The sequence below is a fragment of the Eimeria acervulina genome, genomic scaffold (genome assembly GCF_000499425.1).
Source record: "Eimeria acervulina Houghton genomic scaffold, Eah_scaff553, whole genome shotgun sequence".
Classification (NCBI taxonomy): Eukaryota; Apicomplexa; class Conoidasida; order Eucoccidiorida; family Eimeriidae; genus Eimeria; species Eimeria acervulina.
Window position 1 is genome coordinate 9,630 of NW_013549734.1, and position 12,473 is coordinate 22,102.

At 41.7% G+C, this 12,473-nt stretch overlaps 2 protein-coding genes across 2 annotated transcripts; both read left to right on the top strand.

Moving 5' to 3' along the window:
- Nucleotides 1–1,314: 1,314 nt before the first annotated feature.
- EAH_00042570 (hypothetical protein) lies at nt 1,315–1,587 on the top strand (the record flags this gene model as incomplete). The annotated part of the gene is made up of 1 exon (XM_013395064.1): nt 1,315–1,587. The coding sequence occupies one exon, from the start codon at nt 1,315–1,317 to the stop codon at nt 1,585–1,587; it is 273 nt and encodes a 90-aa protein (XP_013250518.1).
- A 1,263-nt stretch (nt 1,588–2,850) lies between these two features.
- EAH_00042580 (DNA-directed RNA polymerase , related) lies at nt 2,851–10,535 on the top strand (the record flags this gene model as incomplete). Its single annotated transcript, XM_013395065.1, has 10 exons — nt 2,851–3,140; nt 4,064–4,289; nt 4,660–4,827; nt 5,534–5,620; nt 6,153–6,316; nt 6,764–7,574; nt 8,105–8,293; nt 8,484–8,543; nt 9,100–9,284; nt 9,980–10,535. The coding sequence occupies 10 exons, from the start codon at nt 2,851–2,853 to the stop codon at nt 10,533–10,535; spliced, it is 2,736 nt and encodes a 911-aa protein (XP_013250519.1).
- Nucleotides 10,536–12,473: the final 1,938 nt, after the last annotated feature.

Consider the following 12,473-nt stretch of genomic DNA (forward strand, 5'->3'; position numbering starts at 1 on the left):
TCCAAACATATAAATATGTACAATGCACATATATTCATATGTGTATATATTTATACACTTTACTTGCCACATAATCTCGCCCTTCATCAGCACAGCAACAGCAGCGGCAGCAGCAGCAACCGCACCACAGCAGCAGCAACAGCAACAACAACAGCAGCAGCAGCAGCAGGGCAAGAGTAGCGGCAGCATGGCCAAGAGCTGGCGGGCTAGACGTGTGAAATGAATGATGTATTTATTGAATATATAACTGACAAATTAACTAGGGAATTTATTTACATTAATTATCTTAATTTATACATTTATTACTACTACGCACATTATTTGTTTGAGCTGTTACTGCTACAGTTAGACAGGGGCCCCCTGTACGGGTTTCTTCACTAGTTGGATCGAGCAGCAGCAGCGGCTCGTCTTCCTCCTGCTGCTGGTGCTGCGGCAGCAGCAGCACAGTGCATGCAGGCAGCAGGTCCCGCATACCGACTCCTGCAGCAGCAGTAAATACATAAGTTCAGCAGCAGAGAGGCTTTAGGTGTACGTACAGCCACCTGTTGCATGCAGCATTATTATTGCAGTGTTTGGGGTGTATAGGCAGCGTACAGAAACAATAACAAACAAAAACAAACAATAAAAGCATTAATATATTTACAGCAAAGGAAACAAAACCTACCTGCATCAGCAAGTGCGAGAGAAGCAGCAATAAGGGATGCTGACAGTACGCCTGCAGCAGCAGCAACAGCAGCAGCAGCAACAGCTACCGCATGCACGGGGCAGCGTAGCGGAAACTAAATGTATGTTTATGTGCGTTGGTTGTCTGGTGCTGCAACCCCCTCAACTGAGGTGTATGTACAGCTGAGTAGAAAGGGTTTCTGCCTTCTTTCTCCTTACTGCCGTCATCAGCGAGTACAAGGATTGAAATAGTAATGCGCGTTTGTGTGTACAGACGCCTCAAGATGATGCCTTCTGCTGCTGTACGTACAGCCGCTGCAATCTCTGCTGCATCGGGGGTGTACATACTCCTAGAGCGCATGCAGCTGCCAGCAAGCCCCACAGAGCATACAACAGTTACTGGAGCAGCAAGCTCTCCTCTTCCCTGTCCTTGTCGTCCTTCATGCATCATTTGCATAGCAGCAGAAGTGTGTTCTGTTGAGTTTACGCTCCAGCAATTGCTGCTGCCGCCGCTGCTGTTGTTGCTGCTGCTGTTGCCGCTTGCAGGCTGCGGTCCATACACCAGAGCCATGACTTTCGTACACCCCAACGAAACCACCGCTCTGCCATCGCAGCTGGTGAGACACCCGGAAGCTCCTGCAGTGGCTATAGATGCTCCGTCAGGTGAAACAGCAACTGCAGCAGCAGCACTTGCTGCAGCAGGAGGCACAGAAGTGCGGCAGTGCAGCTGACGGCTTTCGTGCACTAACCGCCCGTCAGCACGAAAGCCACAAGGAGAAACCGCCTCTCCTTTGTACATCCTTGAGCCTCCTGCAGCAGCAGCAACTTAAGCTGATATTGGAACAACTGCAGCAGCTGCAGCAGCAGCAGCAACAGCAAGAGCGGAAGCTGAAACAGCTGAAGCGGACAGACCGACAAGCCTAGAGAAGGCGTGGCCAGAAAAGAAAGGACAAAACAATTCAATGAATGTATTGAAGAATATGGAGGATGCCGACTTAAATGGTCAAAGAAACCTTCAAACTGCGGCGCAGTTTATCTGAAAGAAGATCCATCGACGGAGAAAAAGACGTGGGAAACAAGGGGAAAAGAAAGAATGAGGTTTTGTGGGGCGAATGTGAGGGTGAAATATGAATTAATATTTAAGCAAAATCCATCAAATACGAAAAATAAGAGAAATTACCAACAGGTTTCCACTTGTAGATGCAGATTTTTGCATTCGCATACCGAGCTGTCGAGACACCTGAGCAGAGCTGCTGCCGACCGTAAGCCGCTTCCTTCCCCAAAGGGCATTTTATAAAGCCATTTCGCTATATTATCAATAAAAACAAAACAATAAGTAACAATTGGCATAGATTTCCTGTTTTCACTGCAATTAGTCTGTACACCTCAGGGCTGGGGTGTATACAGAGTCGGGCTGCATGCAGCGGCGCAGCGAGGAAGCTGCATGCCCCCATACTGATTCTTTGTTTGTTTCTGTTTGCATTTTCATTAAATTAAGGTTTTCACACTTTTCGTTCTGCCCTCCCCTGCTTGCAGTTGGAGAAGCAGTCAACGCTGTTATTTAGCAGCAGCAATCCGTCCCTTGCATGCATCCTATGCATGTATGCATGCAGCAGTTTAAATGAAGCTGCGAGCAGCGGTTGTTGCTGCTGCCATTGAGACCGAATTGTTGGTTTTGGAAAGGGAGAAGATTTTATAAACATCATTCTGGAGTAAAGATGAATAGAGGCCCCAACCCAGCTTAATAACTCGAGAAGGACAGCAGAAACTTATTTTTATTACAATCTCTCGTCTACCGGTATATTTCGCTGGCTTTCTCTGCTTTAATGCATCTGTTTTGCTCTGTACTTGCACGCAAGCTGCTTCCCTTAAAACAACAAAGTTGGAGAATGTCAAACTGAATGCTGCAGCTGCAGCAACCATAGGGTGAACGGCGGCAAGCAGCAGCTACTCCTCCTGCTGAGGCGCAACCTCAAGCAGCTGCTGCAGCTGCTGCTGCTGCAGCTGCTGCTGCAGCATCATTCGCTCGACTAGGTGCAGGGGACCGTCTTCTTCTGGAGCGCCAGCAGCACCAGCATCAGCACCAGCAACAGACGCAGCAGCAGCAGCAGCACCAAACGCAGCAGCAGCAGCAGCAGCAGCAGCATCAACACTTATTTTATTGTTTCTTTTGTTTATAGAGTCAAGATGGAGAGCTATTCATCTCAAGTTGCAGGAGAGTATGGCTTGGCTTCAGATTCCGCTTCGCCTATCGGTGTAGGCTACGGTGGCTCTGACCTGCAGCAGCAGCAGCAGCAGCAGCAGCAGGAGCAGCAGGGCGACCAGCAGCAGGAGATCGACTTAGAAGATACTTGGGCCGTTGTGGGGGCCTTCTTTGAAGGCAAAGGTCTGGTGTCTCAACAGGTAGAGAGTTTTAATGATTTCGCCAGTTATAAACTCCAAGAAATTATTGATGCCCATCCCCCCATTGAAATCAGGTTAGCCCTCTTGCACTGTCTGTACACCTGAGGAACAGCTCTTTTTATCCGCGTGTACACCCGAAAAGCAGCTCCTCCTAACTGCCTGTACACCTGAAAAGCGGCTCGTTATACCTGCCTGTACACCTGAGAACGGCTCCTTTTAGCTGCCTGTACACCTGAAGCGGTGCCGATCCTACGCTTTTTGTTTTTGCTTCCCTTTGTGCTTGAATAGAGAGTAATTATAATTTAATTGTAGCAGCAGAACAAAGGCACCGTCCTTGTGGTAGAGAGCAGCAAATTTATTTCTTTTGAAGTGTACAGAGACACCTCCTTCTGTTGCTGTCCACAGCCCCTTGTTTGCTGTGTACTGTTCATTGTTTGTTGTCCATAGTTTATTGACTATTATTTTATTATTATTATCTATACTATTATTTGCGTTTATTATTTATTGCTTATCGTTTAGAATTTACGTTCAACTGTTGCTTATTGTTTATTGTTTTTTATTTGTTATTTATTATTGTTTATTGCTTATCGTTTATTTTTTATTGTTTATTGTTTATTGTTTGTTGTTTATTGTGCATTGTTGACTGGTCTTTGTTTATGTTTATTGTTCAGTGTGCATTATTTCTTATTTTCGATTTCTTGGCGTCTGTCGTTTTCTATTATTGTTATTTGTTTGCTGCCTGCAGTACATCATACACTTTTAATAATTGTTTTAATCTCCTTTTCCATTTTTTGCCTTTTTCATGGTGCATAGGGCCTTCTGAATATGCTATTTGCTGCTGCTAGATGTATATATATATATATATATATATACATCTAGTCTGACATACATAAATACATGCATCTATACATATATATATATATATATACATATATATATATGCATATGTATATATATATATATATATGCGTGTGTGCTTATATATGTTTTTGTTCAGGCCTTCACCTCAGTACCGGCCTGAAGAAGACGTAGAGTTGGACGTACGATATCGTCTAAAGTTTAGCCAATTATCTTTGAACAGACCGGCAGCACAAGAGAAAGAAGGCATGCAAAAGAATCTCTGGCCTCAGGAGTCCAGGACTCGCAACTTAACTTATAGTAGTTCTCTCTTCGTCTCCATCGAACAAACAACTTATAAGATCGACCCCCTTACAAATGAAGAAGTATATCACTCTTACACAAATAAATATATATATAAATATAATATTTGCATGCATGGCCTTGGCGTGAAGGTGCTGCTAGGGCTGTTTCTGCTGCTAGAGTTGTTGCTCTAGCAGCAGCTGCTGTAGTGCTGCTGCTGCTGGTAGTGGTGTTGGTGCTGCTGCTCTAGTTGTTGCGGCTGTACCATCCTTAATTGTATATATATTAGTATATGAATGTATGCATTTGTACATCTATTCATATAATAGTATCCGTATAGATAATAATATTCCCATATATATGTATACAGAGTGTAAACAAACAACTATAATATATATATATATATATATATTTACACATATATGTATGTGTATATGTGTGCGGTGTATACAGATAGTGGAGGAGCGTCATTCTTACGAACGCGTCTGTTTGGGTCGTTTGCCAATAATGTTAAAATCTTTTTATTGTTGGACCCACGACATATCTGCAGAACAGCTGCCTGATGTAGGGGAGTGTAGCTACGATCAAGGAGGGTATTTTATTATCAATGGAAGCGAGAAGGTACAGAAATATTCAATTCATTAGTTAATTAATCATCTCGTTCGTTTATTCATTCATCTTTAGTCGCTTTTCTTTATATTTTGCTGAAGGATATATATATTATATGCATGTATGCATATATATGTAGGCCAATGTGCAAGTCGGTACTTGCTTGCTTCTTTTTCTCTTTCTTCCTTTGCTTCGTTTTCCTCTTTTTCTTCTTTTCCTTGGTTTTCTTCTTGTTCTTCTTGTTCTTCTTTATCTTTTCCTTCGCTTTCTTCTTTGTTCTCCTCTCCTTCCTTTCCTTCTTTTTCTTCTCGTTCTTCTTTTCCTTAGTTTTCTGCTTACTGTTCTTGTTCTTCTTATTATTTTGATTCTTGTGGTTCTTTCCCCTCCTCTTGTTTTCATTGTTCTTCCGGTTGTTCCTCTTCTTGTGCTTTTTGTTCGTTTTGCTCCTTCTTTTCTTCGTTTTTTTGTTGTTTCTTGTTCTTGTTCTCCTTTTTGTTCTTTTTCCTCTTGTTCGTTTTGTTCTTCTTGTTCTTCTGCTTATTTTTCTGCTTCGCTTTTTTCCGCTTGTTCCTCTCCTCCTTTCTTTTCTTCTGTTCTTCTTTCTTCGTTCTTCTCATTTTGCGCATGCGATGAGTCTGTACGCTACAGGCAGCCTGTGCCCTCTGTGTTTTGCGTAATATTCCCTCAATTTTCCTTTTTTCTGTTTTTTTATTTGCAGGTGTTGGTAGCCCAAGAGCGAATGGCGTCGAACTTCGTTTACGTCTTTAAGAAGGCTCAGCCGTCAAAATTCTCCTGGGTAGCAGAAGTATGTTGCAATTGAAACTTCCCTTTGTGCATGCGTCCATTTGCATGCACCCACTTGCATCCATTTGCATGCATCTACGTGCATGTATCTACTTGCCTGGATCCACTTGCATGCATCCACTTGCATGCATCTACTTGCCTGTATCCACTTTCATGCATTCAATTGCAAGCAGTCAACTTGCTTGCCAGCTACTACTGCACGCATGCATTGTCCTGCGTGCATGCACTTGCACGCATGCCTGCACGAGCAGCTGCTTGTTTGGGGCTTGCTTTTGTATCTGTTTTATGGGTATTTGCTTATTTTGCGTTATGAAATGAGAGCTTTTAAGCTGTGTGCCACTACTCTCTTGTTTTGGTTTTTCGTTTGTTTCTTTGCTGTCGCGGAGGTTCTCCGTCTGTTAGTTTGTGGGTGTACTTGTTGCTGTTTGCTTGTCTCTCTTGAATCATTTTGTTAATGAATTTACGTATTTTCCCCCAATTAGTTGTAAACTCTCCTCGCCGCTTGGAATGTACGTACACGTCGTTTACTGCAGGTGAGGAGTCAGATGCAGGGGAATCAGGCGACGAGTGGCTTTGCAATAAAAAAGAGAACAATGACAGGAGAAACAGGAAGGGGAAAGGGGGCGGGCCAGTTGGTCGCTGCACTCCCGTACATTCGCACAGATATACCCATTGCAATTCTATTCAGAGCGCTGGGGTGAGGCAGATGTCCATAGTGATCAGCCGTTGGTACTGCTTTTGTTGGTGTTGTTGCTGCTGGTGTTGTTTTTGGTTCTGCTGTTGGTGCTACAGTTGCTGCTGGTGTTGGTGCTGTTTCTGCTGCTGCCGTCGGCGGTGGTTGTGGGGCTGCTGGTGCTGGTGCAGCACTTCGCCGTGAATTTCTCACTTTTGTTTGTCTTCGGGCTTTCTATGAATTGCTGGCTTTGCCTTTCTATTTATGTATTCTTAAAATCTGATGGTTGAGCTGGTGCTCTGCATGCGGTGTCTATTACGAAATGATTTCGCATTGTATGCATGTTAGGTTTTTTTCATGATATTCTTCTCTTTCTCGTTTGCCCATCTACAGTATCCTTTTTATATTGATTTATTAATATTTTAACATTTTAATATCTTAATTCTTTTGTTTTTTGTTCGTTTGTTGCAGCTGTGTGAGCGACTTGGACATATTATTGCGGGTTGCGTACGACACACGGGACGAGCAGTTGTGTGCCTTATTGAAGCCTTCTTTGGAAGAAGGATTTGAATTCCATAGTCAGGAGGCGTGTTTAGATTATATAGGAAAGCGTGGTCCTACAGTGGGTGCGCAGCGAGAGAGCCGCTTGCAATATGCACGGGAGTTATTACGAAAAGAAGTGCTGCCCCATGTTGGTACGGAGGCGGGTTGCGAAGGAAAGAAAGCGTATTTCGTTGGTTATATGGTTCATCGTTTGTTACTTGCGGAGTTGGGGAGAATCAACCAAGATGATCGCGACCACTTTGGGAAGAAAAGGCTCGATTTAAGCGGCCCTTTAATGGCTGCTTCTTTCGGTTCATTATTCAGAAAACTTGTCAAAGATGTCACGCGCATCTTGCAACGCCAAATAGATCATGGAAAAACTTTCGATGTAGCGGGTGCTGTAAGAAGCGCTAGCCCTATTACACAGGGCCTTCAGTATCAACTTGCTACAGGTAACTGGGGTCGCGATAGAGAAGGAAAAGTTGTGCGGACCGGGGTATCTCAGGTGTTGAATCGTCTAACGTTCTCTTCTGCTCTCTCGCACTTACGCCGACTCAATACGCCTCTAGGAAGAGAAGGAAAGATGGCGAAACCCAGACAACTCCATAATACGCACTGGGGAATGATCTGCCCTGCAGAGACACCCGAAGGCCAGGCAGTGGGACTTGTGAAAAATTTGGCTCTGATGGCTAAAATATCTGTCGGAGCGCCAACGAAAAACATCAGAGATTTCCTTGAAGTCAGCCCAATGCCTATGTTGAAATAATGCGTTTTCCTTCTTTTTCTCGTACTAAGTTTCTTCTTTCTGTTGCTGCTTGTGTTTATTTTTGGGGGGATGCGATCGGGGTGGGAATGTACCTTTATACTCACATTCTCCAGTCTTCTACGATTGTTCAATCAGCTAAGTGCATGTATATAATATATTATGCGTATATTTATATGTATACTTACATGTAGATTTATGCACATACGTACATGTATATATGTGTATGTATTAATGCATGATATGCATATACGTGCATGCTTGCATGTATATATATATATATGCATTTATATTCATATGTACGTAAATATTGTCTTGGTGTCTGTAGTATGGAGGAGCACTGTCATTTTCTACGATGATATTTGCATTGAATTCGTTCGTTCGCTGATGGTGTGTTTCGTGCATCGTTTGTTGGTATTCCTTATTCCTTTATTGAGTCGTTTGCGCACCATACGCACACGAATTTTAACCTCTTGCTGCGCTGCTGCATGCGCCTTCTGGTGCAGGACTGGGGATTAGATGGGTTGGATGAGATCTCTCCTGAGAGCATTAAAGACAGATGCAAAGTGTTTATAAATGGGGATTGGGCCGGCTGCTTCGATGAAGCAGAAACCTTGTGCAACACTTTAAAAGAAATCCGAAGGAAAGGACACATCCGAAACGATACCTCCATCGTTAGAGACATCATCAATCGTGTACGTGTTTCGGGTTTACGGTTTAGGGTTTAGGGTTTCATGTCAAGCCTTTCCGTGTACACGCTTTCTGTATATATGTTGTATGTAGTTTAAAAGGAATGTAATGTAGATAATCCTGTATAACTATATATATGTATATGTATATTTGTATGTATAAATTGGCGTCTGTTGCTTGTCGCTTGATCTGCAGGAGGTGAAGATATTTACGGATGCAGGTCGGGCCATGAGGCCTCTCTACGTCGTTGACAGTGTGAGCTGCAATTTGTTTATTACATCTTTAATATATATATATATATTTGTGCTTAGCGTATGTAGTTACTGTAGGATTATTCTATTATTACTATACATGGTATGTGCGTATTTAGATAGGCCGTGGGGCATTAGGTTTTCGGTGCGCACGTTTGGCGTTGCTTTTGTCTGAATAATCTAAATAAGTAAACGAACTAATTAACCATTTAATTAAATGGAGAAATACACAAATAGTAATTGTCTTCTTCGGGGAAATAACAATAAATTAAGTCATTTATACATGCATTTTATTGCTCATTCCTTCGTATACATCGCCAGAGCCAAAGTTGATGTTACCGCGGAATTTGTTGTTTTAATCTGCTGTTTGTTTGTGTAGAAGTAATGCTTTATGCTTTGTGTATGGTTGCGCATAAATTTATCATTATTATGTTTTAGTGATTTACATTGGATTTACGTGTTCCCTTTTGTGTATTTGAACGGCATTTGCGGGTATTTGTTCATGCGTTCAAGTGCGTGAATTTCTCTCTGTTGCTTTTCTGTTTATTCGTCCTTTCCAGGAGACAGGGGAGCTGCGAATAAGAAAAGGAGATGTTGATAAAGTGCGACTAATGGCGGGAACGTCAGAAAAAGGAGCAGGTTGGAACCACCTGATGGCCAGCGGTGTTATTGAATATATTGATTGCGAGGAAGAAGAAACATCCATGGTGGCGATGTTCCACAAGGATCTGGTTGAGAAGGGAAAGTAAGAAAGATCCTATCTTGCATGCAAGAAGAGGATTTATATGTTATTGAATAGTAGTACTAATTATAAATATTTATTCATTTGAAGTGAATGAAGTTGTATGTATTCAACCTACAGGTTATGATCATTTCATCATCGCCTCAGTTAAATCTGGCTTGCGTCTTCTTGTACTTATAATGGAGTTGTTTTAGTAACTATATCGTGTAATTCGGTATGTTCTGCGTCGTCTTCTGAACATATTTGTCCTTAATCCGATGTTCGTTAATTGCACTTCCTCGAAGGCAAATGTGTAGAGAAACGCCGTTGGCTTTAAAACGGTGCATTTCGTGCATCTTCGTCTATACATGGATGCCTCGGCTTGTTTTTATGTGCTCTCTTTGTTTTACTTGGATTTATACGCAAGCCTTTATGACGGGTTAAGGGTTGTTTCTTGCTTTCAATCTTTGTTTATCTTCCCTTTCTTGACATTCTGTTTCTAAACATTTAGAAAGATGGACGCCAATCCTGCCTTTGCTTGCATAGCAAAATCGAATTTCATCTGGCTGTGTTTGTGTGTGTGTCGGTGTCTTAGTCTGTTCCTCCTGTTGATTTTGTTTCTGTCCATCATTTTTCTCTTCTCTGTGTTTGCTTGTGTTTCACTCCGTGCCCATTTTTATTCCGTTTTGCTATATATTTTTTTCTTCTTTTTATTTCAGGACCATCCCTTACACGCACTGCGAGATTCACCCTTCTCTGATATTGGGTGTCTGCGCATCTATAATTCCATTTCCAGACCACAATCAGTCTCCCCGTAATGTTTATCAAAGTGCAATGGGCAAGCAGGCGATGGGGGTGTATACAACGAATTTCAACTTGCGTCTAGACACCCTAGCGCATTTGTTGTACTATCCACAAAAGCCTCTTGTGTGTACACGTGCGATGGAACACCTCAAGTTTCGCGAATTGCCTGCTGGCATCAACACGATCGTCGCTATTTTATGTTACTCTGGGTATAATCAAGAGGATTCCTTGATTATGAACCGCAACAGCATCGACAGGGGCCTCTTCAGAAGCCTCTTCTGCCGCACCTACTGCGCAGAAGAAAAACAGCAAGGCTCTCTTGTGGTTGAGGGCTTCGAACAGCCAAACCCAGAAACAACCTCCGGAATGAAAAGAGGCGACTACTCCAAACTCGATACAGATGGACTTGTTGAACCGGGGTCCAGAGTGCTAGGAGATGATGTCATCGTTGGGAAAGTGCGTCAACGCTGAAGTTCAAAACCTTCCCTTTGTTCTCTAGCTGAGGAGATAAGCCGTATACTTCAAACATATTTACACATATTGCATATATATGCATGTATTTATTTGTTTCTATATAGATAGGTATATGCGTATAAATGCATGTGGGTATAAACATGCATGAGATTACAGGAATATGGTTAAATGTGCCCTATAAAGCAAATCATGTTTACACATTCATACACATATGTACACAATGCATACATATACATATATATATACACAAATATCTGTCCATGTATAACCCTATTCACAGAAATATTATATATATATATATACATATGATCTTAGTCAGATTTTGCAAACATATTGTGCGCCATACGAAGCATATCCTAGCGTGTATGCCATGATACTTTGAGGATATAATAAACGTAGGACAGATATCTATTTATTTGTGGTTAATTCACTTGGAGTATCTTGCCAGTAAGTATATGTAATATATAATGAATATAAACTGCTTATTTATTTTGTTGCTTCTCTTTCCTGCAGACTTCACCGAATTTCGATGACAACGACCCGCTGGCTCCTCCTGGGGCTGAGGCATATTTGTCTAAGACGAAGAAGGACTGCTCTCTGTGTTTACGATCATCTGAGAGCGGTGTGTGTTTGTTTGATTGTTTAATTGCATTTGGAGCACATTTGTGTTAGCTGGCGGTATTTGTATTGTTGTGCTGTGCTACGCTGAGGAGAGACGTACTGTCTCTCAGTGTACCCATATATTGTATACATATCCTAAATGTTTATGGCTTTTGCGTATTAAAGTGCATTATCTTTAAAATTTGTCGTGTTTATGTGAATTGAATGTGTGGTATGGATATACTATTATATGTAACATACTGCAAGACACGATATAGTCAAGCATATAGCATACAGTACAAACATATCAACATACATCTATGCATATATGCATATATTTGATATATTTTATAAAGTGTATGTATATTTTGTGGAATACAAATGCACTGTGATTGGGTTTGCTTCCCACGTGAGCTGGTGTATGCTTCATGAAGATTTTCCTCAATCTTCGTGTTGTTTTCCCTACAAACGATTTGTCACTCTGTCTTTTATATCTCTTTTAGTAACAGGCTCCTCTCTCGTGTAGTGGCTTTTGTTTCCTGGCTTTGTTCGCCACTTTATGCATTTCCGTTTCTTGCTTCTGTTGTTTTCCTTTTGATACGCACTTGTGCATGCATGAATGCATGCATACGTGCATGCTTGCGTGCATGCTTGCATACGGATGCCCCTGCATGCAGTCACTAGTTAGCAGCATCAGCTTAGCTTTTAAGAGTAGTAGCTATTATTGGTAGTATTGTTACTTGCCTTGTTTTTTTCGCATTAGTATTGTTGTTACTCATTTCATTTTTCCGTTATCCGTATTAATGGTCTTATTGTTATTGTGTCATTCGTCCTAAGTATTGTGATTGTTGTTGGCTTTTATTGTTATCTCCCCAGTGGTTACGTTTTGTATGGCTTTTATTCTTGTTATTTCTTTATTTTTGCTTTTTATGTGCAGGAGTTGTAGATACGGTGATGTTGAGCGTGAACTCTAAAGGGTCTCGTTTTGTAAAGGTCAAAGTTCGCAGTGTACGTATACCGCAAACGGGAGATAAATTTGCAAGTCGACACGGACAAAAAGGAACAATTGGCATCACTTACCGCCAAGAAGATATGCCTTTTACCGAGGTATTACTGTCTGTGGGCATATCGATGTATATGTATTATCTGTGCATATATACTGTGTATATGCATAGTATTTATAGTATATATATACGCATTTACGCATTTGTGTATAATATAAAATCTACAGTGTATCAAGCAACTGGCATTACGTACCTCAAGGAAGATATGCCTTTTACCGGGGGACGCTGGATACTATTCAAGTATCCAGCGTCCCCCGGTATATATATATAT